The sequence below is a fragment of the Chroicocephalus ridibundus genome, chromosome 8 (assembly GCF_963924245.1).
Source record: "Chroicocephalus ridibundus chromosome 8, bChrRid1.1, whole genome shotgun sequence".
In the NCBI taxonomy this organism is placed as follows: Eukaryota; Metazoa; Chordata; class Aves; order Charadriiformes; family Laridae; genus Chroicocephalus; species Chroicocephalus ridibundus.
Window position 1 is genome coordinate 55,692,969 of NC_086291.1, and position 27,197 is coordinate 55,720,165.

A 27,197-nucleotide genomic window follows, 5' to 3' on the forward strand; every position below is an offset into this window, starting at 1 on the left:
GGGAAGATGTGCCTAAATGTCATTTTTCCTTAGACTGTGGTTAACCGTCACGTGCAAATAATCAGCGGCTGCCGCAGACTCCACCCTGCGGTTCCTGTTCCAGTTGCAGGAATATCTACTTATCTATTTCAAATTCAGCCATCGTCTTGTGGCCTTTCTGTGTATAGGTCAAGTCTTTTGTGGCCAAAGCTTCCACTAGGAAGCTCAAAGTATTTCGTGAGAAATATGAGTGGAATCATTGTTTTCACTGTTTTCTTTATTGCTTAGTAACTTTAGTAATTGTTTTAAATGCCTACGTTTAAAGATCCTTTAAAAGCTGTTCGTGTGCTGATTAATTCTTATCTGACATTAGAAATTAGGACAAAGCATCTTGTTCTGGTGCTGAAGTCAATGAGCACAGAGGTGAAATGGGTTTGTTCACTTCAGAGATGCAGCAAGTGATGTTTTAATGATCTCGCACACTAATCTCTAGGAACTTATAGCTTCCTCTGGACAAATGCAGCAGTATCCTCTGCTAAACATCAATCAGATTTAAAACCCAGTTAGTTTCTAGCAGAAATTAAAACCACTTGTTTTCAAGTGCGTGGTGCTAACGTTTGTTTTCTTTGTATAATTTATCTTCAAATGAACAAAGCAACCAACGTGCATCTTAAACTCTTGAAAGGCCAGTGGTTTCTGGAGGTGGGAGAGATGATGCACAAATCTGATGATAGCTTATCACACTGCCCATTACGCAAGTTCTCCCTTTCTAAAAACTGAGGTTTCTGTCACTTTCAAAAGCAATTCTTATACTTTGCAGAAATTGACTTCTTTTTTAAAGCCACAGCATTTTGTTCTGGCCACCAAAATAGGCCTGCTAAATGTTAAGAGACCTCCTGCAACTTCGCTTAAATCTGAAGGCAGATACGAATGTCTGTATATATGTATATATGCACTGGCATTTTGGACAAAGGGCCCAGTTATGTCTGTCCTGGGAAAGATCGTCTTGGGCAATCCTTAAAAGACAGAATGAAGCATTATGTTTTGCTTCTGTAAAGTTCTTTGAGATGAGCAATATAGTTACAGACGATTTCAGTTTTGATCAAGTACTGATGTAAACAGTAGATTACATTTATGAGACAAAACCTCACCATCGTGCTAGATTATATAAAGATTAAAAAAAGTGAATCGTGGAAGACATGCCAGAATACAGTGACAATAGTACTATGCAGTTGTTCTAAGCAAAGTCATTTATCTTAACATATTTGGATGAAAAAAAAATCAATGTTTTCTGCATCTCCACATCAATACTTTGTAACGATTTTTTTTTCCCCCCACTGTTATGGCAGCTTCATTATTTCAGTGGAAATACCTTATATACATCAGCAAAGTCGCACATCTGATAATCAGGTTACATCTAGAGTCTTCCTAACTTGATAAAATTTTCTTCCATATTGTCATTCGTACATGTGTAATACAAAATAATGCTCCTTCAGTGCTCAGCTTTTAATAATCCTGTTCATAATTAAATATAAATTCGACTAAAACATATTCTTCTACATTAAAGTCTTGTCATAAAAACATTTTGAATATAAACCTTCAATACTCAGTAGAGCAATACTATATATATATGTACACACACAAATGCACTTTTTCTGTTAGTAGCAAGCATTTTGTTCGCTATTTGCACAACTTCACAGTCATATGTTTTATACAACCACTACTAAATCAGACTTCTGATTGCTCATTACTGTCAGGAATGACAGACGTTAAGGCAGCCTGACAAAAGCGATGTAATGTTGACATTTTTGTTTTCTGTTCAATATACAGCCGCAGTTTGTCTCTGAAGGTTTCCCCTAGAAAACTGTAAATTAAGGGGTTCAAGCAGCTATTAGAAAAAGCTGCTAGGTTCACAATGTGTCCTGTTAAAGGATAATCGTGTCTGAAGGATGGGCTGCTTGAAGAGACAGGCTCGCTCTTCTTTTGAAGAAGTTGAACGCTAATGAAGACATTTTCAGGTAGCCAGCAGATAAAGAAAACCAAGACAACAACAAAAATCATCCGAAGAGCCTTCTGCCGCCGCAGCCGAAGACTCCTGTGCTTGTGTGCTTTGATAAGAACTCGAACAATTAATGAGTAACAAAGACCGATGATCACAAAGGGGATAATAAACCCCAAGGTTATTTCTAGCCACTGGATTTCTTTTACATCTGCAAAACAAAAATAGACCTCTCCGGTGTGTTGTAAGTGCACAGCTGTAAATGGAACTAGTGCTGCAGAAATAGATGCCATCCATATGAGACCACAGCTTAATCTAGCGTGTTGCATAGTGCGAAATATGTTGGACCTCATTACTTTTGCCAGTGCTATGTATCTGTCAAAACTCATCCATGTCAGAAAGAAAATGCTGCTATACATGTTGATCTGAAGGAACAAAGACATAAAGGTACAAATAATAGTGATATCGTAATACTTTTCATCAAGATTAAAAACCTCAATGAGAGAATCGGCAACTAAAATGAGATCAGCTACTGCAAGGTTTATGAAGTAAAGGTCTGGAATAGTCATTTTTTCACGAAAGCTTATGTTGACAACCAGTATCAGAATGTTTCCTACAAAACCAATCGGAAAAAGAAATATTGTGTAAAGACATGATAAGAAAAGACCGATAACATACTGTTGGTGTTCTGATTTATCGGCTAATCTAGAAGATATGCTTTCATTACACAGGTGCGATCCACTTAGGTTAAAAGTTGTGCTGTTACATAGAACAGGGGACACTGAGGCAGAGTAAGTTTCCATGGTTAAAATAGCTGCAGAGGAGATATTAGTACTCACAGTTTGGTGGTAATGCCAAAACCCCAGATTTTTGGTTGTTTTCAACTAGGCTCATAGTAAGCATTTTGTTTGGAATGGAAAAAGACGTACACTTTTGTATAGGAAATTAAAATTCTTGAGAAGTCAAATTAATTAAAATTGACTGAGCTATAACAGTACAAATAGTAAATTTCTTAAATTTTTTTACAGGACGCTATATACATTGCAAATGAGAGAATTTGCAGTTCCTGTATGCCTTAAGATCATGTAGGAATCTTTTTACCATTATGGTACTTGGCTCTCTTCAGTAAAAGCTTTTCATCGACAGTGTTTCTTCAGGCAGGTTGGAAGGTAGCAGAATTTTAGCTCCATTTGTTTTCTTTTAATAATCAATGCACATCCTTGGACCTGCAATTTGCAAATGGAAAACCATTAATCTCCTACTCCAGCATTGTATCGTGTACCATATGCTTCTGCTAACTTAACATCCACAGCTCAGGCTGTAGGAAACATCGTGTTTGAATATATCTGTAAAGGTTCAGTGAAAAGAACTGAAATTTGTTCTAGATGATAATATATTCCGAAGGCAGGTCTGTTAAAATTTTGTGTACCCTTCAGGGATTCAGTATTGGAAAATGTAGACATAGAGAAAATCAGATGAGTGAGTTTAGCCTGCAAAAAATGTGTTTTAAAATTTATAGACACGTATAAAAAGACCTGTATTTATTCCTCATCAGCTTGTAAGACTATTAAGTAGCAGAGTCTGTGGCTGAGAAGGCAACAGAGATGAAAAGCAGTTCGTTCCTTCTACTTTCGGGGGAAAACAAAGGCGAATTTTAGAAACGAAGGTAATACAAGCAGCATATTGATTTACACCAACATTATTATACTCAATTTGCTTTTCTTTGGGATTAATTATGTTGCCCTGATTTCCGGATAGGAGTGGAAAGTACCGCTTATCTGATTTGTTTACTTACATATGTTGAATGCTATGGCTTGAAGCATTGCTAGAAGTTTATTTAAAAGAAAAACCCAGTGAAACAGAAGGCAGCCCAAACAAACAAAGCAGCAAGAAAATGATAACCCAGGGGCTTTTTGTGCTAAATTTCAAATATTTTGAATAGCTTTAATCTTCATCTTACTACCAATCTCCTTGATTTTAATTGCGTTAAAACATGTAAAAAAAAAAAAAAGTTGTTTACTAGTAAAATTCATGCATATTTCCATGTTTTAATGACTTAAACCCTGCTGATGTACAGTCCGGGGGAGAAAAAGGAGCAGACTGCTAATGGAGCAGGAGTGTTAGAGTATCGTCAGTCAGAAATACAGCTCCCAGTGTGCTTCGATCTATTCAAGTTACCCGCAGTACCTAGCAGAGGCGGAAATAAAAATATCTGCTCCAAAGCTTTTATTTGTTAATGAAATAGGCATAAGTACACAGTAGCTATGTATAAGCCTTTTCATAATGTAAATCTTTAGGCTAAAATATCCATCAGAAATTGCATTTATTTAAAGAAGTTTAGCTGTTTGTTTCAGGCAGCTGTGGCAGCCAGACATGAAGTGTTGTCTTCTGTGTAACATCCTTTTATGTTTGAATAAGGCAGTGAAATGCTTTAAATGCAGTAAAAGATAAGCTACCAGTCTAAGCAAATGGTTGTAAAAGGTCGGTCTGTGGTCAGGTTTTAATTACATCTGACAGGCCACCGAAAGGCAGGCGATTACAAGCATTACAGGTAACCACGTACTGAGAAACTCTTTATTTTACCTTAATTCCATGTCTCCAGAGCTGATTTTTTCCTCCAGATGACAAAGGCTGGTTCTCGCGCGGGTACGCACTTAATGCATCTGTCAACTTCCACTCCCGGCTCAGTAAAAACTTGTATTTAGGTGTGCAAAGCTGCACTGAATGCCACCTGTTGACAATTCAGCAGTAAAAAAAAAATCATATAAAAGTCTATTCTGGTTTAAAACGTCTTAAATAAAGGATATTTTACAACAGCAAAATGCAGATCTTGCTGCATGTCCTTGGCAATAAAACAAGCTTTATAGATTCCCAGGGTTGTTCTAATTTGTGTGCAGTTGAAGTGCTGCTGAACAGCCTTATAAGGCTAGGATTAACCCTGTTTCTGCTGGTTTCTTTTTTACTAGAACTAGCCAAGCATCTTTTCTCTCGTATTTATCAGTTTTATTTTGCCTAATGTTCATTTTAACCTCCTTTCCGCCTCTAGCGTTTTAGCGAATGATATGCTCCATTCAGACCTTCAGCTGAGCTGATCAGTAATTAAGTGATTTATTTGCAAATCGTAACGAAGCAGATATTACATAGATATAAAGCAATAATTACTGCTGTGCATGGTATTTTTTTGAAAAGCCTCTGGACAATCTAAAGGGAGATAATTGGATTGAGAGAGACCTAGCAGCCGAGGAGGGTCATTTGCTAAACTGACAATATAAATTTCAGTTTTCCTACCTTCAAGTCGATCCCATTTTGTCTGTATTTAAATTTTCAGGTATACATCGTCATCCTCACCCTTCTTAGAACTGCTCAGCTCAGAATCACATGGATAAAATAAGCTTATTGTGCCGTGACCGTGGAGCCTCAGTCTTGCATAAACTCCCCAGAATTGCAGGTGGGGTTTTGCATTTCAGCTGTAGGGGAGAAAAAAACCTCCTTGGCGTTTCCAGACACACCACCTACTGGTGGCCAGAATTCTTAGAACGGAAAGAAAGTTAACCTTTCTCTTTTTTATAGAAGAGAACTGTTTCATTTGCATATGTTGCTTTTTATGATCATATTGATCCGATACCTGAGTGTGGAGTGCCATTAATGGCCCTGCTGCGGGAACAGCATGAATTAGATCTCGGCATTTAGGATTTCAAGAAGCCAATTTTACCCTTTCAGAAGCGTGGAGTAAACAATTAACATGTCATTCTAGTGAATATATTACATCTATTGCAATGGTAAAATAGTTTTAGGTTATGAAAGATCGCATCTGTAGAAAAGTGAAGCAAAAGTTCTTTACAGCCGTGGCTTTGGGAACAGAAGGCACTTTGCCTCCAGTGCCATTGAGGCAAATCGATTATTTCCTGATTTCTTGTAACGCACTGTGCATAGAAACACAGGATTTTGGCAATGTTTAAGATGTTCTTACGCGATGGCTCTTCATAAATAGCTTTGGAATAGATTTTTATTTAGCTTAAAAGAAAATTTGTGCAAATTAGTGCTGGTAAAGATTGTCAGAGCAGATGACTCCTGCGTGTGGAATGGTTTTGGAGGGTGTCCCCAGGGCTGTGAGGACAGAGAGCCCCAAGTGTTTTGCTTTGAGACACGTACAAATGTGATTGCGTTAGAGGACTGCAGTAATTGTAATGTTAGAAAAATCTTGTGATACCGGCTTTGAAGGTCTTAATTTTTTGCTGTCCTAAAGACCAGGATTATGAAGAGTCTTTATTGTTGTTTGTTGATCATGTGGTTTTGCTGTTCTTAATTCTGTCCTTCAGAGCTCCCACTGATCTTGTAAGGGCCAGAAGGAATTTTAACTGTCCTTTATGCATAATGTTGGCTTCTGGGTGTTAGTTGTTTGTAATTACGGGGGCCTGGGTTTGATAATCAGCTGGTCTGTCTGCCCTTGTTTTTCTAGCTGTGAATATCAGCTGATCTGCTATTAAAATGTGTAATTCTCTTCTGAGTGCTAACTTTCTTTCGTCATGATAAGAAATATGTCACTTTGCCATACTTCCAGAATGGCTCGGAAATTCTCCTTTGAAAGACCCACAAAGTAGCTGTTTTTCCTGCTAATAGAACTAGGAAGCATAAGAGGCTAAATCTAGTATTATTATATTGTGTTATTATATTGTAATTAGTGAGTTCTGTATTTCACTAAATATTTTATGAGATGATCATGTGAATTCTCTGAATCCTGTTTCCTAAAGCAGATGACAACATCTTCAGGCTCTTGTTTATGCAGGCAAATTATTGTAACTGATCAGTCTATCTTAATCTCACTGTTCCTCGCTTCCATATTCCATAAAACGTCTAAAACTAATTTTAGCAGCTGCTGAGCGTTGTACCCTTTTTCCCTGTCAGTTGCTGGTACTCCATGGGACTCCATAGGGAGTGCCTTACTGATCCGTACTTAGTCACCGTCGTGACAGCGTTCAGTATTACAGTTCCACCTCTCCTTCCTTGTCTTGGTGGGCACTGAGACATGTGGGAAAGCGACTGGTGTTGGTAGTGTTTGTGTAATGTCAGACCTCGATAATCCAGCATTTAAAGTTTTCCTTCCAGTTTATTTTCAAACCTGTAGCGGTCAACTTCTGAAACACTGTATATATCTCAATAAACGTGTCTAACACTACTGAGTCTTTAAAGAACGCTGGTGTAATTGGCTATGATGTACTTAGGTGCACCGGGGGCTTAAAGTGAGGTACAATAGAAGATATTCTGTGTAATTTAGCAGACTTCAACATATGCGTCTGCTATCGCGCTGCAGAAAGGTGGCAGCTGAGGAGGAAGCAATTGGGAGGTGTGAGTACAGGAGGGGACAACCTGAGAGGCGGCGTGTGTCCCAGCTGCTGAGCCACCGCGGCAGGGCAGCCTCTCCAGCCGCAGGGGAAGGGGCTGAGCCCTGCAGGATGGAAGGGCTGGTGTGCTCTGTCAGAGCTGTGGAAGTGCTTTGGGTTGAGTCCTGGAGAAGTTTGGTCAGGGCCAGGGTGCGTAAAGCTGGAAAAAACTCACGTACTGTACTGCATGGAAGGGAGAAGGAAGAATAAATTAAAATAGCATTAGAATATTTACAGTGTCATATAACCATATGCAGAAGAAATAAGATTTGTGTAAGAATCTCTACTGAAGTTATCTCCAGAGGAAATACAGATGCCGTTGTAATCTTCATGAAGTTCTGCACGGAGATTGATCTCCTCCAGATTCTCTCTCATCTTCCTGGTAGCACAAACACCGACTGACATCGTTCAGCCACTGAACGACACATGTTTGAACAGTCCCCTGTTCTGGAGCACCCTCCTGCCTGATCCTGGCCAGCCTCAGGAGCTTTCCCTTGCGAATAATCAAACTTAATTTGAGTTGGGATCAATTGTGTGCTGTGCCCGCAGCAAGCCTTGGACAAGAGTGTGTTTTGTGTGTTTAGGCTTTTCAGTTGCCAATAATTGTGAGAATGCTTTTTTTTTTTTTCTTACTAAAAATGATTTTTAAAGTTCAGCCTTTTCTTTTATAGGCACAACACCTGTACCTATTCAAGCTATTCTGGTAAAACCTTTTTTGTTTTTGTTTTTTTGAGTGTATATTGCAAATCTTTTGGAGGATAATATTAAAATTTTACAGCATTGGGCCACAAAATGTTGTATACTGAAAGATGATTCATTATAGGATTTCAGGCTCTATCCAGGTGTGATTAAAAAATTTGTAAAGCATCAATCCTTTTTTACTCTAGTAGTTCGATCTGGCAGTCCTTTGCTGCACACGCGTACTGTGGAAGTAAAACGCATTCTCTCATTCCAGTCAATTAGCGAATCAATTTGTTGTGCAATGTATATGATGTAAACATCATACACAGTACTATTTTGGCTGAATTGTTTGAGCTTTCACCCTACCCCAAATCTTCTGCAACGACCTCAAAATCAAGGTAAAGAATGCTGTAGCCCTTTCAGGGTCTGTAAGTTTGAAATTGGAACGTAACTAAGGCCGGGCTTAGTAATACATGGAGGGGTGTAGCAGCTCGAGCTATGATCCAAGTGTGCAAATGCAGTCCCTCTTTAGCTCGGATGTTGTTTTGCAGTGGGATCAGATCAAATTTGAGCCAGCTGGTTTGGCAAAGATGAGTCCTTAGTCCCTGCATGTTCTTTTCCAAAACATGTTATCGACTCAGAAATTCATGCTTAAGCTCCAGCAGCCTGCTCGTTTCTCTTCTTTTACTGAATGGAAGGGTTTTCTCAAAAGCAGGCCAAAGCCTTAGAAAGATATGAATGTTACCAGTACAGAAATAAAATATTCCTCTTTGAATTTTCCAGTATATTCCTTTAGTTAATTTTTGTCAGCATGCCTATGAAAATATATGCTCTGTTTCTTCTGGAACATACTGTTCAGAACTAGGTGAAGCCTGAGAGAAGTAAGTGTTCTGGTATGGGGGGAAAAAATGTCTCCGAGTGGGGAGATTTTATTTGGTTCTTAAAAATAAACTTCAAATTATTAATCACTTAAAATTTTTTACTTTTAATCTTAGCCAAAGCTGCTCTTTTCTCCCTCGTATCAGACTATTTTGGAATGCCTTTTGGGGACTGTTTCTGTCCCTTCCCCTGTTGCACATAGGGGTGCTTGCCCTCATATTCTAGCTGGATGAAAGTAGATTATTCTCTAGGACTGCACGTTCATTGTCCTGAATTTTAACGTAAGCGATGAGTAACTTTATCAAGAATGATTTAACAAAGCATTTCTGTATGGCTGTAAGTTATATTCTTAACGATTTGAATTATTATTCTGCATTTTTTTCAACCTCTTCTCTCCTGTTTACCTTTGTTAGCTCCTATTCATTTACAAAGTCTTTTCATTGTACGTAGAGATTCCTGTATGACAATATAACCAGCCGTCCAGAAAATACTCTGTTTTTCCCCCCAACAGTAGCTGTGGACAGGGAGGAGAGTGGAGCACGTTCATTCACAGATGACAGCCAGGAGCTATACCCGGGAGTACTGTGATTTATACGCAGTGGTTCATTCTTGTCAAGACATGCTCGTTCCCAAATCCTAAGTCTGACAGTGGGTCCCTACAGGTTTTATTTCTCTGAGACATTTGGTTATGGGTCTGCTCTAGCTATGTACCTTGCTGAGAGTATCGTGAAGCATCTTTCCTGTGGATGGTTCCATGTGGAACCTTAAGGCTCCTTATAGGTACATTATTGTGATTTTCTCACCGTTAGACCAGTTTCCAGGTCCCAGCCAACATTAACTACGTAGAGCCAACATTTACTGACCAGATTTTCTTTTAGGCACCTTTAACAGTAACTCAGGAGTCAGAAACAACACAGTATTTATTCTTTCATCCTCAAATATAAAATATATGGAAGCAATGAATAAAGTAGAATCCTTTGTGCATAATTCCCGTACTAGCAAATAACCTACTTATCCATGGCGCAGCTGAACCGATGATATTCTGTCTGAATTGGGATGAACAGCTTGCATCTCCTGACATACTCCTGCACTCAGTCTGTCAGCTTTTTCACTGACGTACAGCTCTTACAACTCAACTCTTCAAACTTCTTTCTGCAGGGCTGATCTTCTGTCTGTGTTGCTTAATCTCCCCCTTCTCAGGTGCAAACCAAAACGTCTGATGCCAGCTGAGAAATCCTTTCATGAGTCTGAAGTTGGCTCTTGTTTTCAAAGAGATGATTCTTATCGATGTAATTCCTTTCTGATCAGGCTCTATAATGGTCTGTTTATATGTAGTGTTCTTTAATTATCCATCTGCTCATGCTGGCAGCAGAATAAAATTGAATGGGAAAACAGGCTGACATAACACAGTGCAGACATCTTACCAGTTGGTTCGTACGTCTTGCAGAAATGTGGTCGTAGTGACAGTACGTATTACCCTTTATTCGCATGTGATACAGTCATCGTCCATAAATTTCAGGACCTGGATGTCTAAGACTAGATCCATAGATGTAGATACTAGATCTATATACTGTATTATTGTTGAACAAATGTCCTTTATTCTCCCATTTATGCACTTGGCTGTTGTTTTGCGGAAGGCGTTCCTCTTGATCCATCCGTGCTCACTGTTCTCTGTCTCAGGCAGCCCTGTGCTGGTTTGCACCAGCTCTCCACGCAAATCGGGACCCCCTCAGGAAGACCTTCCAAAGCACCCAACTGCAAAACAATCTTTCCGTTCTGTTAGCATCTGGGTGTCATGTGAAGGCACATCTTTAAGCGTCAAGGTGGCTTTTCTCTGAACCCTTCAGGTCACTTGAGCCTTCCTCATCACAGCACTGTATTCTTACAGCTTTGCAGTCGAAGTCTACGTTTTTATCCAAGATCTACTACAATTTTGTGCCTTCCCTTTTGTTTCCGTTCTCTCCACCTCTATGAGAGGAAAAGCTGAAACCGAAGCCAAATGTGTAAGATGGCTCCTGGGCAAATTCGGTGACAGTAACGATGTGCTCAAAGCGAGAATTTCAAACTTTGCACCTACGTCTCAGCCTGCATCGGCTACTGATTCTGCAGGGCTCCAGCCGAACTCCTGCACACAGCTGGTTGATTCTCCAATTCAGATTTTCTTCCCTATTTTGCACCATTTACCCATGAATTCTCATCTAAATGTATAACGCTCCGATCTTGTCTCTGGCGGAGCCCTGGTTTCAGTTTGGAACTGGGGCTCTGCTTTTGTTTGCCTCAGTTACACTGTTCTGGGCTGGTTTTCCTCTTTTTTCAGTTAGCGTGTTATTGAATGTGACTCCTGCAAGGCATGCGACTTCATACTTCTGAACAAACTCATCAAGAATGGCTTAAATCAATAATTGCTGTAAGTCTTAATGCAAAGCTGACGCTGAGAGTGCATTAACAAAAAGCTTTCATTCTTGCACAAAGTTTTAATTAGCCATCCTGTTGATCTTTCCAGTTCGGTGCCTCACAAAGGACTCGAGGCTTTCCTTTATGGACCAGCGTTTCCATTAATTTGAAATTTTTTTTTGGCAGAAGGATTCAGACAAAAACCTTAAGGGTTCCAACGAAAAAATATAGAAGGAAAATGGAAAAAGGGAAGAAATGCTCAGTTTGTGTGTGTGGGTATATATATAATATAAACAAGTACTACAGTAGACTTATAGTATCACATACTATTTCAAGGTTATAATGGATTCCTAAGCCATACTTCACTCTTGCTGCTACTGGAATTTACCAATGTTATAAAAATAAGTAGCTTGTAGGGTAAGAAGTCAAAAGAGGAAGCATACCTGAGAGAAGGCTTTGGCTGCAGATTTTTACCCGTGTTCAAAGTTGTTTTCTGCTGTGGTTTTGTCTGCATCTTTGCCAGGGCATTGATATTATTACAAGAGCGCACTTCTATTGCTACTTAGTTCTTTCTACTTGGTTTTGAAGTAACACTTGCAGAAAATAGGCAATTTATATGTATATATATATATATATATGAAAAAACTCTCCAACAACCCCAGACCCTACCTGTTTTCTCATAGATAACTGCAAATACTAAAACTAAATACCTTTTTTCTTCCAGTACTGCTAGTTGTAAGATAGCCCAGGTTTGGGTTCTAAAGAAGGAACAATTATCCTCTTTTGAAGAAGGAAAAAACCAAACCAGAACCCACAAACAAGCTACAGAAGTGAAGCGAATTGACAGTTCTCCAGAGCAGCGGGTATTACTGAGACCCACTTTCGTGGGTGGTGATTGTGACTGGTATTTCAAGGTGATTGCTGGCAGCGTTTCCCCTTCGGCAGTTGCGTATGAGTTGAAGTATTTCGTCCCTGCATGGTTTATGAAAACAAAGTATACATACCAAACTGGCACAGCTCTCACAGAACAACACTATCTCTGCAATATTCATCACAAGCTCATTGTTGGGCGTTCCAATGCTCTTCTGTAATTTGAGCATTGTCCTGAAGAGAATCATAACGTTATAAAATAGGCGGCATATAAATATTGTTATGTTTATAATGTAGGCAGCGGGGTAAGTACGAATGTGCTGGTGTAAGGCTGGAGCATCAGCTGGTGCTTCTTTAACGAGGAGAACAGTAAAACAGAGTATCTGAAGAAACGATGGGATTCCAAATCCAAAGGTGAATTTAATGATCTCGTACTCAGGCCATGCAAATAATGGGTCTAACTGGCAATATGTTTCCGAGTGATAGTTATCTGTGCCAACCAGCACCGCCCCAGTCAGCGACAAACAGAAGGCAGATACAAGTACAAATCCAACACACAACATGGGTCTGTGGGTTCCGTTGCCGAGAGCGGTCCTCGGTGGAAATCTCTTGAGTAATAGTACGAGAAGCGTCAAAATCAAAACATACTGAGAATTGAAATAACTGAAGTTGAAAAAAAACGACAGAACGTTACACGTGAGGTGCGTTGCTTTTAAGTAGTCAGGTCTGGTTATGACAGTAAACGATAAAAAAATCATTATAATATTGCTGATGGTGAAGTGTAGAAGAAATAAGTCTAAATTTTCTATGGCTTTGTATTGCAAATAATTCTTTATGAAAATGATCAAAATGCATATGCCAGCTATTAATCCTGCTGGTACGAAAAAGGCGATGTAACAGTGCATAAGTCTGGAGATGATGTTTTGAGAGGCTATGATGGCTTCGATTTCTTCTGGGGAGGAGAAATCCAGGTTCTTGCTTGGGTAGCTGATCCACGTCATGTTGTGGGAAGTCATCCTTCTTTCCGACTGTGCTCGCTTCCCGTTCAGTGGGGTTTGAAACTGAAATGGAAAAGGAAGGTGAAACAGGTTTTAAAGTACAGTTTGTAACGTCTCTAGTTTGCACGTTAAATATTACGTGCGGTGTGAACCATTTGTTCAGAATAAATGCGGTCACTTTTTGGGTGGATTTTGTGTTCCTATATTAATTTCAAGTAAATTTGCGTAATATTTTTAGCCAGAGAAAATATGCCTTTTTATTTTTTTTGTGTGGTTCCTGCTCTCACCACTAGCCCTCTTCCCCCCTTGATGCCAATGGGATGTTCCCGCAGCCGGGACTTGGCGCGTTCTCGTGTCGGCCGTGGGATGGAGGGGAGAGCTGGCCCTTGGCGGGCGAGGAAGGAGTTGGCGCCAGGATTAGGTGGAGCCGCTTTTCCTCTCCATCTTGCCAAAAAAGGGCAGCTCCAGCGTGTGGGTTGCAGCTCCAGCCACAAAATAGCTTCACTGTGTGGTCGCAAGGGTGGGAATTGTCTATAATTTGGACCCAGCTGACAGTCTCAGGGCTGACACCGCATACTGAGGAAAGTGCAGAGATAATCACAATGCGAGGCAAGAGGCACATTCCTTTCTTTGTTTTAGTTCTGCTTCCTTTCTCTTATGAAAAAAAGCCTTTCATAACTGCAGCCTGTACTGAGGAGCCCCTATAAAATTAATGGGAATGTTTAGGGATTGTTATGAACAAACTGCTTTCATACTAAACCATCTTTATACATTAAAAATACTGTCATTTTTAGATGTGGCTGTTGCATGAAACTGCAAAAAATAATGCTTTTCTGCATGCTGAAATTCGAGAAAATGATTACTGGTGCATTATAAGCCTATTGATAAAGTTTTAGCGAGGAACATTTTTTTACAGATGAGTTATAAATTCCCGAAAATAGGGAGTAATATGGATAGGCTGTTAGCTGTAATGACTCTATGATATGTTGATATAATAATTCTGCTACCATATAAATGTTTGGAGGATCCTTTTTAAGCCAAAAAAGCTTTGTAGGAGAACATAATATGTACTCATGAAAAACTGAGTGCAATAGATATGGATATATAAGGTTTACAGAGTGCCTAAAAGCATAATTAACTCGATTTCTAAAAGGAAATTTCTGTGTACCTTGTACCGATGCAGAGAATAACATACTTTTTTTTAGTTACAAAGGATAAATATTTTTAAACATAAGGTAATGAACTCACTATTCCTAATGAATTTTGAATGTCTGATAAATCATCGTCCTTAGTACTGGAAGAAGTTAAACATATAGGCATTTTTACAGTGTAGAGTGTTGTTTCCTGGGGAAAAAAATAAATCCTTCTTTATTCACAAGGATTTCAATTTTGTGGTAGATTAGAACTGGGTGTTTTTACTTCGTTCTGTTGTATGCACAGCGGGTCTGCAGAAGCCACGTCCATAGACGGTACCTCTGGTAAAGACAGGACAGTGGAGCTCTCCTCGGAGAGGTCTCTATACTGTCGTATTAGTACCAAGAGTGATACACTCAGTTGTACATAACGCATTTCCCGGAAGGGGATTCTAGTGATGTTAACTCTTAAAGTGAAAGTAACTTTAAATTGGTAAAAGTTCATAAAGATGCATTAATGTTTTTAAGCAGTGTTCATTATAGATAAGTCAGTGTCTTAATACTGTTTGACAGTTCATTTATGGTTGTTACCTCTGACACTACTTCATATTTCTGATATTTCTAATCTCTCCTCAAAATTGGAATTCTAATACTGTTTTTAATTAGAAAAGTTGACTTATCAAAGAGGCTTTGATTAAGTGTGTATATAATCTTACGTAATTATAATTTCATTTATATAAAACTGTGGAGTTATGTTTTGATTCAGCGGTGTTCTTTGTCCCCTTTTAAAGGCAGAGTTTCTTCCTTTCTAGAAAAGGTGATTTTTGGAGAGGTCCCACTGCAGGAAGGAGCAGCGGTTAGAGGTGAATTCGCAGTTGGGGCTGGTGGGGCTCTGCCTGAGTTCTCCCCTCGGAGCTGGGGCACGCCAGGTAGGACAGCACGGATGGGCAAAACTGGTGGAAGTCTCTGAAGCAAGTTAAGAGTCGAAGCTTAAAAATAGATTGTTAAATATGAACAATCTTAAGAAAAATGGAGTGAAAATCGTATCAGAAATGATAGGCGTTGGGAGGAAATATTGTTGTCTTGTTAATTGAGGAAGTGTATCTTCAATGCTCGCAGTGGAGCTTTTGTTTCTTTTTGCTGATTTTTAATATGAACCATGGAGAAGGACTTAAGTTTGTACTGAAGTGCTCAAACTGAAGTGTGGGAATAATTTAAAAGAAAAAATCCCAACAAACCAAACCACACACGCAAAACCTTACAACTGTAGTCAACTGGTTGGGCTTTTGTATTTCTTCATACTAGCGATTTCTCCCTTCTAGATTTTAATTTCAAAGTATCTCTTTTGAAATACAGCTGATCACTCTGATTTCTGAATTAAATTCCATGCTTAATACGGAAGCACTGGCGGAGGGGCGGGAGAAAGCTAGAAAATGTTTCATTAAGTAAGTAGCAACGATGTTATTTGCTTCCCTTTGGCTCCCTGGCTGAAAGTGATCTACTGTGCTATTCGGTCAGCTTGGCCATGGAGACCGACAGACTTGCTTCCTTCTGCTGCTTTGATTCATCTTCATTATTTTCTGGAGATCTAAAGACCATGAAATTCTAACTTCTACAATTCATCAAAGTATTCTTCAAATACTCAGGAGAAATCTCAAGAATGAAGGAAACAGGTCATATTTTGACCTTCTGTTAGAAAAGGGATTTGAAGCTTAATCTGGCGAAGGTCAGGTACTTTGTGACGGATAGAGAAAGAGATGTGGAACCACTTGAGCGTCTGCAGAAAGCTTGTTGTTATCCCACAGGGTAGTTTCAAGAGGTTAAGAAATATTTACATCTTGAGCTCTTCCACCAGTGCTACCTTCTAGTCCCATCAGGCCTTTTAAAGGGCTGAACACTTAAATTTCGTTCTGGCACTGTGAAGGTCTCCGTTATCTTCTCAGCTTTTACACCATGAGCCAATCAACCATGCTCGCTGTCTTTGCAGAGAATCTCAGAACAGCTTAGCAACATTCAACTTTTACAGTAACATAACCGCAAGGGAAACACAGGCCATAGTTTTGGTTTCACAGGAAATGATATGGCCTTACATCGAATGACAGCAAAAACAAGATGCCGGAATTCGGTTGAATTTGCTCAGGATCTGGCCTTGGTACTGACTCGGGGCTGGCCTTTGGCCGCAGCAACGGATTTTTTATTTTATTTAGCTATGCTTGGAGTTTTTAAGACAAAGTCAGGAACATTAGACTTAATGCAGCGTACTCCGGTAGCTGCAACTTAGTGCGTAGGAAGGTGCATCATCTTGGTTTCCTCTTTCTGTACCCACCGGTTTGTGTGTGGTGGGAGTTTAACGGCGCACCAGCGTGCTATTGCAGAGAGGCTGCCCGTGTGCTTAGGCCTCGTTTGTCGGTGGTGCCAAGATGAATGCCTGAAATAGTTTCACTTGGGTTGCAACTCTCGTTTATAACCACAAAGCATTATTTAAGATTACTGTTAAATAATAATGATGATAATATCACTCTTACTCTCCACCTAGACATTGTGACGCTAACAGGTGTGTGTCTCTTAACGGACCTCATCTGCCAGAGGAATTTAAAGTAAACAAAATACTCCATTCAATCCAGAACTAACCTACTTGGGGGGAAATAACAATGCAACTATATATGTATAATTATAATCAGTGCAAGTATTAAAATTCCGACTTAGGGAAAAATTCCTAGGTGTGCTGTTTTAAAGGGAACTTCTAGAATATCACCTTAGGATTACCCACACAAACAAAACTTCACCAAAACAACCAGCTGTTTGGAGCTTTGCCGTGGTTAGTCACTATGAGCGCAATGCTTGCTTGAATTCCATAAAGCTTTCGTCACAGAAGAAGAAATATCTGCTAGCAGTTTGTAGTTTATTCTGAAATATTCTTGGTTTGGCGAATAAGATTAACATTAATGCTGTAGATAGTAATTCCGTGCCCCCCCCCAGTTATTCCTAGAAGTTTTTATTCTGCTTTAAAAAAAAAAATATTAAAAAATCACAATGATAATGTCAGACTTCTCTTATTTGGTACTAGTGTCTCACTAAGTAAGTATTTAAGAGAGCAAATCGCAAATTTGTGTTCAGATTGTGGTAGGAAAGGCTGGTGTGTGCAGGTGGCTGCAACCAAATATTCCTGATTCTTCGTACAAGCTAATACGTGTATGTTCTTCTCTAACATGGTCACACCTAGATAGATATTTCTGACTTAGGACCTTATCCTACAATCTAATTTTTTTTTTCAAAATTTTTTCTCTTCATAGCTATTTTGGTGAAATTTGAGGATATATAGCACTCTACAAGATCTACGCCTCATGAAGTTGCTGCATGAGGGTTTTCTGGCTGAGGTTATAGATTGGACCCTGTCAGAAAAGCGTGACTCCCTCGCAGTCTCTGCAGCTGATGGGTTGGGTACGGTCGCAGGTGGCGGAACCTCTCTGTGCGTGTGTTTACATCTGAACGGAGAGCTTTGGAGAGCCTTATGACCGCAAGGTGCTCATCTGTCATGTAAAACAACTCTTAAAAATTGTAAGCCTTTACAGGTTTAAAACATTCCCAAAGCAGTAAGTTCATTCCTTGCACTAAAGTAAATGTATGCTTAGAATAATAATGGGATGAAGTTCACAACTTTTGCTGTAGTAAGTTGAACATATTTGCAAATTTTTAGACTTTTGGTAATACTAATTTAATTTGAAATAGAAAGATCTGATCCACGGGAGCAGCAGAGCACGGGAGGGTGGTTTATTTCTCACATCTTTTATTTCAGAATCTCCATGCAGCTGACCACATTTTTTGCCAAAATACTTTGAGTTTCCATCATTAAAAAAAAAAAAAAGAAGGAATTTATTATGTCACTTTCTTCTGCTGTAAGAAAATCTGGTGTTCCCTCAGTCCTTGTCTGGTTCTTGGATTTACTTGCCGGGACATGAGTTTTATTTCGAAATGCATGTAATGGTTATGCTCAGCTTGGTGGGGGCCCAGAGTCCTTTACTCTTTTAGTGGAATCTGTCAACTTAGGGTGAAAACACCTCGAGACCTGAGTTAGTTTTATTTCTTTTCTCACAACATACTATGATGTAAAGTGACTTTGTTATTTCTGTTTACTCACAGGTAACAGACAGTAATATATAGTGTGTCAGAGCTCCCGTACATTGAAGCCATGGCAGAAGCCAGGCTTATTCCTGTTTCTCCTAAGATTAATTAATGAGGGAAATTTGCAATATGCTACTTGCATTATCTTCCCTGTATTGTCATATTTTGTCCCTTCTTTACCTCTGCTCCCCCTCACTTTGTTTTAATTGACCATCATTCACATGTTGTGAAAACTTCATGTGGCCTCGCTTTTTTCTTAGTTTTTTTGTTGTTTCTTTTTTTTTTTTTTTTCTTCTTCCGGCCTGGTTTCCCCACTCACCCACTCTGCCTTTTGGGTCAGCAGTTAAAGCAAATACGTTTGATTTTTTTTACTTTCTGAAGCGAATACGTTATCCTTCACTTCCAACAGCTGGAGCTGAGCAAATGGGCACAGTGTTCAGAAGGCAGTTTAAAAATAGCGAGTTGTGACAAGGCTACTTTGAGTACGGAAAGGACCCAGTCTCTGAGATCTCATTTTTTTTGGTCCCCCGTCCCCGCCTTAATGGTTAACTTTTACAAATGGACAGCTTGGTTTCAAAGAAACTTGTTTATTTAGAGTCTAGTAAGAAGAGCTCCTAAACCGGGGAGTTTCTCCCTGGCAGCCAGAATTCTTCCTCTAGAAAAGCTTTGGCAGGGCAGGCTTTCTGCGCTCTGTCACCAACCGTTAGAAGGAAAATATTCTTTCATCCACTCATAAAGCAATACACCTAATATTCCTTGTGAAACTCAGCTCTCGGTGGGCACGTCCTGCATCGGCCCGTGACAACACTGCACGTAATTTGGGGGTTGGGGCGTTAATAGATACGTGAACTTGTCCTTTCTGTTCGTACTAGGTCTGAAAGTTAAAAGATGGGGGCAGGTAGCAGTATATGAAAGGCTGAAATGTAAAATACCATATTTGTTTTTCTTGTAATGTCCACATTCCTACTTGGAATTTTGGGCAAGTATTTGAGGTTGTAAATATTAAAGAAATCCCACCCTTAACTTCTGAAAAATTATCAGTTTCTGAGAAACCGAAAGCTTTTATTTTCACTTTTCCAGAATATAAATGAGTTGGCAGTAACTGAACAAAATCCCTGAGCAGCATCGCTGACGTGTTTCCTGTCCTATACAAATACTTGCGGTGTGGTCGGCGTTATCCAACAATGTCCATCCTTTAAGAGACCGCTCTGAGGCGGTGGCTGGAGTCTTTTGCCCAGACCACGGAACAGTATTTCATCACGTAGCCAGCAGCCGTTCCATGGCAGTTAAGTACTTACTGGAAAACAGTCTTTACATTTACTCTATTTAATGCCCGGCTTTATAATAAACTTCAGCTTTCTAAGGATGTTTCCCAGATAAAGTATTTTACCTTGCGGAGTTCAAATGTTGTTAAAGAAGGGAAAACTAAACCCGTTAAATTATAATTGCAGCTTCACAGTTTGAGGCTCTTGCGATGAATAAAACATTGCATATTCAAAGTAACGTAAAGCACTTACCTTTTCAAGAAAATGCCCCACAGATACCACTGGCTGAGGCTTCCACTGTGGATAGTCAGATGAATTATAGTTATTGTTTGGAGGATATAGCCCTTTTTATTTATGTAGAAAGCAGGGTGTCTATGTTAGAATAACTTCTTTAGCCACTGTACAAGGCGATGAAAAATGCAGACGCTTGCTCACTGCAAAAACACACAGTTCTGTGAAGGAAACGGGAACTTGGGTTAAGTCATTCAACCCATACACGTTGCATGTTTAGCAAACCTATGGTTTCATCATGTGACTTTAAAGTTCAAATTATCCTCTGCCGGGAGATATTTTAGAACAGAAAAGTAGTGTTTGTCCCAGCCATTTCTAAGTATGTGAGGCCATCCAGTGGCTTTTTTTTTTCCCTGTTCATGAAGTAATCCTACGCGTATTGGCCAGCCTTCGCAATTACATTTTTTTCTCGTGCGCTGTTTTAAGTGCTAGAGGTCTAGAAAAGGAAAAGCCTGTTGAATAAATACCAAGCAAGGCCCCTTGCTTGACAAGACAAAAACTCGACACGAAAGTAGTGCCTGTCAAAAATATTAAGATCCCTTCTTAAAAATAGGGTGTATTTCTATTTTTCCATGGTCCCGGCTCTTGGAACACTCCCAGTATTGTACACATGCAATAAATTATTTTTCCAGATGCTCTGCAATGACCGTGAGGTGTTAAAAGACAGGATTTTGAGTCTGTAGTATGTTTTGGGTCTGGCTCACCATCAGTCGTCTTAATGACTGTGTTTAATAGTGTTCTTAAAACCTCAAATGTACATGAGCAAGACAGGGTTGGCTCACGGTTTTTCTAGTGCGTGCAGCCTTGCTCTCTGGAATACATTGGTAGCGTCATGTTTTCTCATACCGGCACATGGGAAAGAACGTTTTTATTGTAATCTTTTAATAATCTGCGGTGGCTTTCAGAGGTTGAGAAGATAATTTGTGACCAGTGTTAGATCGGTGCTCTCCGTTTTCAGGGCATCGTCCTTGTTGTGCTTTAACAAGCTTTGTTGAAAAATGTGGAAAGAGCCAAAACACTTTAAAGAAGTGAAATGAGACAAATGTGTACAAATCTAGGTTTCAAAATTGGATTTGTGGGTTACCTGGAGAAAATATTTCAGCGCTAGGTCTACATTTCCACTTGACGGTTGGCACTACTGCTCCAAATGCTGCTTTGAAACCAGGGATGCGTGTGGAGGGCACAGGGATGCTGCCGAGCCCGGAGACACTTCAGCTCCCAGGTGAACGTTCCTGTTCTTTGTGCAGTAGCTGTGCTCCGCAGCAGCTCGAAATCTGCTTCCAATGAGCTCACACGTGGTATTCCAAACGTCCCATACTGACTTTGGTTTTGACCATCTTAGCATAGTAGTTTGTTGGACTGGGTAGACTGTTTCCCTTCCATTCACAGTAGTTCCTCCAAATTGTTACTGAAAAACTTGCGTAAAGCTGGCTGTGTCGTGTAGGTGATTTGTATATAGCGTTTGCCTTTGAGCTGTACCCAAATCCAGGTTTATTTTATTGGTATTAACTTCTCATAGTTAAGAAGGGTAAAGAAAAGATACGCATTGTAATCGTGTGCAAGTCAGGCAATTTTTTTTTTTTACTGGTGATTTTCCATGCAAGACGCAAATTTGAAGTGTCACCTCATTGTTCCTTGGACTCGGGGCTGTGCAGAGAGCACGCTAAACTACGTAAGCATCCTCAAACGATTGGCTTTGAAATTGCAGGAAAACTCCAGAAAGTATCTGGCCCTCGACTGGAAGAGACTAACTTGACTTTTTAGCTTGCGGAATGGCTGGTGTGTGCAGGTGAGGCCGTGCCAAGCAGCTGTGCCATGGGGTGGTGGTCGTAGTTCCCACTGAAATGGTCCGGAGAGGCCTGTGATGGATAACCGTGGCTCTGCTGGGGGGGACAGTCACTTCTTGGCTGAGGGCCCCCAGCCACCAGCTGGACTGGGTGCTTCTGGTGGAGTTGCATTGGGTGGATGTAGCTGAGGCTATCTGTCTGTGCCCTTTGTGATTAGTAGTAAAATAAAGGCAAAGTAATGGCCGCACTGAAAGTTTGAGGAATATTCAAACCACTCTTAGAAAGGTTTAAACTATTTGGAGTTAATTAGCAATCGGTGAGCACGGAGGAACTCGAGTGAAGATAAGTCCTGACACAGCAGTGTTAAGACTGCGTTTCCTGTTATTCAGTAACTGCTTTCCTGACAATGCAAGGTGGTGTAGAGCAGAGCTCCGAGGCAGCTTATCCTCTAATGAGAAAAATTATATAAATAGAACCAGAAAAGCAAAAAGAGGAAAGCTTATTTCTTACGCCTCCATTTTTTTTTTTACAAAAAAAAAAAAGGCCCCCAAAACCCCAACTAAGAAAAAGCTCCAATCTTCAAAATTATGTTCACGTTTACAAACATTATTCAGTTGTATTTTGAGGGCAAGAATATCTATTCTTCTTTGAATCGGGAGCAAGTAGCACACTGCAATTTCAGAATGTGTGCATGGTTTCAGAGAATCACAGCACAAAGTGTCCCCATTTTACAGGCGGAGAAACTTGGCTACTGAGAAATTCATCCTTCCAAGTTGATGGACTAAATTGAAAGCCAGAGGAGAAGTAGAGGTTAGAAAATCAAGGTTTCCTGACTCCATATTCTTTATTCTGTTTAGACTGTGCTAATTTCTGTCTCGATAGCTGCGATTCTGCCTCGTCTGTGGAAACGGACAAAGCACAGTCTGAGGCATCTGAAAAGCTCGGTGGTGTGGTTTTGGCAGCAGCTCCCTGCGCCGTTATTGTCACGGTTAATGCGTTACTAGAAGCAAAGCAAGATATTGCTGTGGTGTGACCAGCTGTGTCTTTCCTTAAACAATAAACCAGTTCATTTAATTTGCTTAAATGATCAGGGTGCGAGTCATGTGAGAACAGTGGCAAACAAACTAGTGTTTGGTTGTGCAGACTTTTCATAAAACTGCCAAAAAAAAAATGGTGGTTAAGTGACTGAGTTTGGGATGATGCATAATTTTACTACTATTTTCTAGTGATTTATGATTTTTTTGGTGATTAGTATGCGTTAGTATACATGCTCTCAATGGAAGAAGTTGATGTATGATAACGATGTTCTGGATGGGGTGGAGGCAGGAAAGGTAGAAGTTTTAGAAGTTAAATAATTGTGAGATGCAGTGACAATATTTAAGGCTTGGCTGGTAACAGATATAATTCCACCAGCTGCCTACAGCATGCTGCGGTGGGCAAAACTCTTTGTGTAGTTTTTAACGCATCTTACTGTTCCTATGGCAAAATAAACGTATCTAGTAGAGTGTGACAGATTTATTACAAAGAAAGCAGATTTGAGCCACTTTCCTTTTGACCAAACCCACTAATTTCTCTTAATTGACCTTTGGAACAGGTTGCCCAGAGAAGTTGTGCCATCCCTGGAGGGGTTCAAAGCCAGGTTGGACGGGGCTTTGAGCAACCTGGGCTGGTGGGAGGTGTCCCTGCCCAGGGCGGGGGGGCAGAACGAGATGGTCTTTAAGGTCCCCTCCAACCCAGACCATTCTGTGATTCTATGACCTGTGTTACTGATGTGTTTCGCAGAGTACGGATCCCTGACACTAGGTTTCAGTTGAAGTAAGGTCTCTTTCTGTCATATACATGTACGCCAGATGAGAGAAACTTCTCCATCTTCTCTAACAAACACTGTTCAGTGCTTCTGGCTTGTGAGATGCTGAAACCATGAAGACTTCAGTCTTTTTACTCTCTGGCTTAACTCAGATCTGTCCAGTAAAGTGTTATGGAGATGGTGATTCTGCCTTGGTCATCTTTCCTATGAATCCCGGTGGTCAGCTGCTCGCAGAGTGGTGGTGCTCCCCTGAGGAGGGGGACTCCTGGTTGCTCGGTGCAGCAGTGAGTGGCCACAGTCACCAGGGACCAAGCCCAGCGCCTGCCGTAGCTCCCAGTCTAAGCGTTGGACTGGCTGCTCTGGGGGGGGAATGGTTATCCCCAGGGAGCTGATCCTGCATGAGAAGCTTCAAGTCTGGTTTTGGACTATGGTGGTGTCTTCTGCTCTCAATTAACGTATATTTTTATTGCCTTTTGGATGTAACGTCATTAAGAAAACTGTCCCTGTGTAGTATGATAGAATTGTTTTGGAATATTAAATGGCTGTTATTGCCTGTTCCCCAGCGTATTATGATGAAAAGCAATCTCTGCGTTACTGGAATTTTGAGTTGTGAAATAGTCTACGATGTTTTTTAAAGATATTTTTCATAAACTACCATGTATTTCCATCTTAATTTTTCCTCTAGTGTCGTTATGTAACAAAAAAAAAAAAAATCAGCATGGGATATTAGCCAAGGATTTAGTCAAAGATTGCCTCGATTCACTATTCGACAGCTCAGCTGACGTATTGGAAGCTTTTCTTGGTGGCATTTTTGCACCTTAAGGCTACTTGTATGAATGCAATAACTTCAAGATTCCTGAAAAAAGCCCTTAATTTTTGAGAAGAACATCTATGCGAAGGCTTTTGATATATTGATGCGCAGTTGCCAGTCAGCGTGAAATTGTTCTTGTGTGTTCTTGCTTTTAATTTTATGTGTGTTCAGCCTTTTTTTTTTTTTTTTACTTGACAGCAAGCAAATTTGTGTCCTTGATTAAAAGACCATGGAACATTAGGCCTTTGACATAAAAAAAGGGGGGGGGGGGAGAAGTAGGGAAGTTGTACACAAAGCCAAGAATTTAGCTTGAAGAAAGTTAAGGGAATTTTGCTTATGGATGAATTTTAGAACAAAAAGCTTGCGTGTCTTTATTGTATTATAGTCCCTGCATGTTTCATTTTGGAAGGGTTTTTTGAGTGTGTGGTTTTTGTTTTGTTTTTGTTTTAATGGAATTCAGATGCGTACATTGAGTTATAAGGTACGTGGAGCTATATGAATTAGTAAAATCTGATGGTCTTACTGGCTTTCCTCGGAGCCCTCTGCTTGGATAGGGTTAAAAAAGCACAAGTTGGGGATGTGTATACATAAGCACTGGTATTAATAATTACCTGTGCCTCAGAGGCTGGCTGTAAATCAACATTTCCTCCTTTTATTCTAGAGGAATGCTCTGCGCCGTGTGACTGCCGCCTTCACATCTCAGGGTTGCTTGCCCGTGATTCACTATTAGTGATTTTTATATTGGCTTATTTGGGCATTGTTTGTAATGTAAGTTGTTTTATAAACAGTGTTTTATTATTATTACTGTACAGTAATGTTTCTATCAATCACAAAATAAATTCCTCGGTATGGGTAGATCATCTGTGTAACTCATCCGCGAGAGCTCAAAAATTGCCCTTATTTCCAAATAATACTCTACTTCTATTAAAAGGCGGAAAAAAGCTTTTTCTAATGGCAAGTTTTACAAAAGAGCTGGTCTCTGCATAGCACTGCAGGTGCTCGAATGATTATTTAATTGCACGTAGGCTGACCTGAAAAATTGGAGAAACGTGTGTATTAATTAAGTATGAAATCTATTTCATTGTGAAGTAGTGAAACCATAACTTAATTAGAAAGAGTTACAGTGCTCTGGAGCTGGATGGGAATGGCGCGTCCTTTGATCTTTGAGCATCTTGTCAGCCACAGTGACTAGTACCAGATGGTTCGTAAAACAATACAAGAAACACATGCTTTTTTATAAATATTTCTTTCTTGTGAATAATCAGACCTAATAGCCTGTTTAAATATCCTTCTGTTAGGTTCAAAAGCAAAATTAACCGTTGCTGAGATTTGTTTCTTGCAGCAGAATTTTCTCTTACCTGCCTCATCCTCCCCGCAGCGGTTTGTCGTAGAAGTTACAGTTAATTTTGTTTCTTCTTGCAAATACTTGCAGCAATACCCTTATGTTTGCAGACAGGACCAGCTCGTACAAATCTGTGTTCAACCAGAAACTGGGACTTTTATTTTTTTTCTTTTCTAATGATTAACTGAAATCTTTTAATTAGTTTTACTGACCGTACTGCTTTTGGGAACTGCAGGAGAACTTCTGCTAGTGACCACCAGATGGAGTTTCTAAAACGGCTTTGATAACCTCATACCAGAAGTAATTTCGAAATGATCTTTTAAAGGTTTTAGAGATGAGTTAAGAAGCAGTTGTGGAAATTCTACTGGCTTCAAGATAAGTTTTAGCTCAAATTTGCAAACTTCATTGCTAAAATTAGTCTTTTCAATTAATTTTGTAATTGGTAATGCATCAGGTCACATACAAGCGATGGGCAGAACTTCCTGTTGGTATCAGTGACGTTTGTGATAAAACAACTGTAATTTTGAAGATTAATTCTGTGTTTTTGAACGTTAACTGATCCAGAGTTGAGCACTCTCTCTGCATTTTGATAGCAGAATTCCTCCTCCTGTATGCGTGCAGGTGCAGTTCTTGCAGGATGTCTCTAGTTGTAAACCTGTTTCTTTTCTTATTAGTCCCTTCTCCAGGTCTCCAAGTTGGGATTATTTATGCTGCTGCTTATTTATCTTTTCATATAACGCATCGTTAAGACTTTTAAGCTAGATAAAATGGATTCTTTTTCTGGTTATAAATTTTGTTTGTCTTAACGAACTTTTGGTAGGAAGTATTTTTTTAAAATATATTTATGTGCTTAATTCATAAATATTCTGATAAGAATCTGGTGTTTTAAAAATCTCTTACTGTCAGGATTTGTAATAATACAAGAACTCTGCCTGCTGTAGGCTGAATAATTAAGACCATTGTTGTGAATGTGATTAAAAGTGCCAGTTCTTTAGAAGGAAGGAATAGAAGGAAATCTCATGGACTTCCAAGGTAAGGAAAGGACTTGGTGGGAAGAAAGCAGAATGAGAGAGTGGATAATAAATCCTCTTATCTGTGATGAGAAAAGAGTGTATTCTGCATACGTCAAAGTGTTTTGATGTATAATGGAAAGCTAAAGGAAATACAGCAGAGGAAAGATTTCACACCTGAGATGAGTTGGGGCGGCAGTGTGCGCAGCTGGGCTTGCTCCTTTAGGTGGCTTTCACTCGCAAAAAACTTCACGTGAGATGGTTAAGATGTGCACGAGGTTTCACTTAGTAAGAAACTGCAAAAATTAATCTTGGAGCATATGTTTCAGATTCAGCAGTGCGTTGAGCACTTTACAGCTGCAGCAGCTTGGGCAGAAGCGGGTACTTCTCCGGGCGCCCAGCAGAGCCCAGCGCGGCGCTCGCCCCGCTCCTGCTTTGCTTTTCTCTT

General features: G+C 39.8%; 2 protein-coding genes across 8 annotated transcripts in view; one reads left to right on the plus strand and one right to left on the minus strand.

Moving 5' to 3' along the window:
- C8H7orf50 (chromosome 8 C7orf50 homolog) overlaps positions 1-27,197 on the plus strand; it is a 128,464-nt gene that overhangs the window by 13,996 nt on the left and 87,271 nt on the right. The gene's annotated exons all lie outside the window — the stretch shown is intronic.
- GPER1 (G protein-coupled estrogen receptor 1) lies at positions 916-25,863 on the minus strand. Of its 6 annotated transcripts, XR_010072305.1 has the most exons (7): positions 25,756-25,861; positions 19,954-19,998; positions 9,931-13,244; positions 5,267-5,445; positions 4,562-4,709; positions 3,080-3,204; positions 2,265-2,403 (listed from the first exon to the last, which is right to left on the minus strand). XR_010072305.1 is itself a non-coding variant. In XM_063344419.1 (6 exons), the coding sequence occupies exon 6, from the start codon at positions 2,779-2,781 to the stop codon at positions 1,708-1,710; it is 1,074 nt and encodes a 357-aa protein (XP_063200489.1). In that variant the 5' UTR covers positions 2,782-3,204; positions 4,562-4,709; positions 5,267-5,445; positions 9,931-13,244; positions 19,954-20,153; positions 21,077-22,176; the 3' UTR covers positions 916-1,707. The 6 variants fall into 6 exon arrangements, 2 of the variants coding, with proteins under 2 accessions (XP_063200489.1, XP_063200487.1); XM_063344419.1 differs by lacking the exon at positions 25,756-25,861 and adding an exon at positions 21,077-22,176 and having other exon boundaries at positions 916-3,204; positions 19,954-20,153; XR_010072304.1 differs by lacking the exon at positions 2,265-2,403 and having other exon boundaries at positions 2,783-3,204.

What these genes read in the sequence shown, in the direction of transcription:
- GPER1 (XM_063344417.1), bottom strand. An exon ending in TGGGGCATTTTCTTGAAAAG is followed by an intron (nt 13,245 to 19,953) that starts GTAAGTGCTTTA and finishes TTTCCATTTCAG; the next exon opens with TTTCAAACCCCACTGAACGG.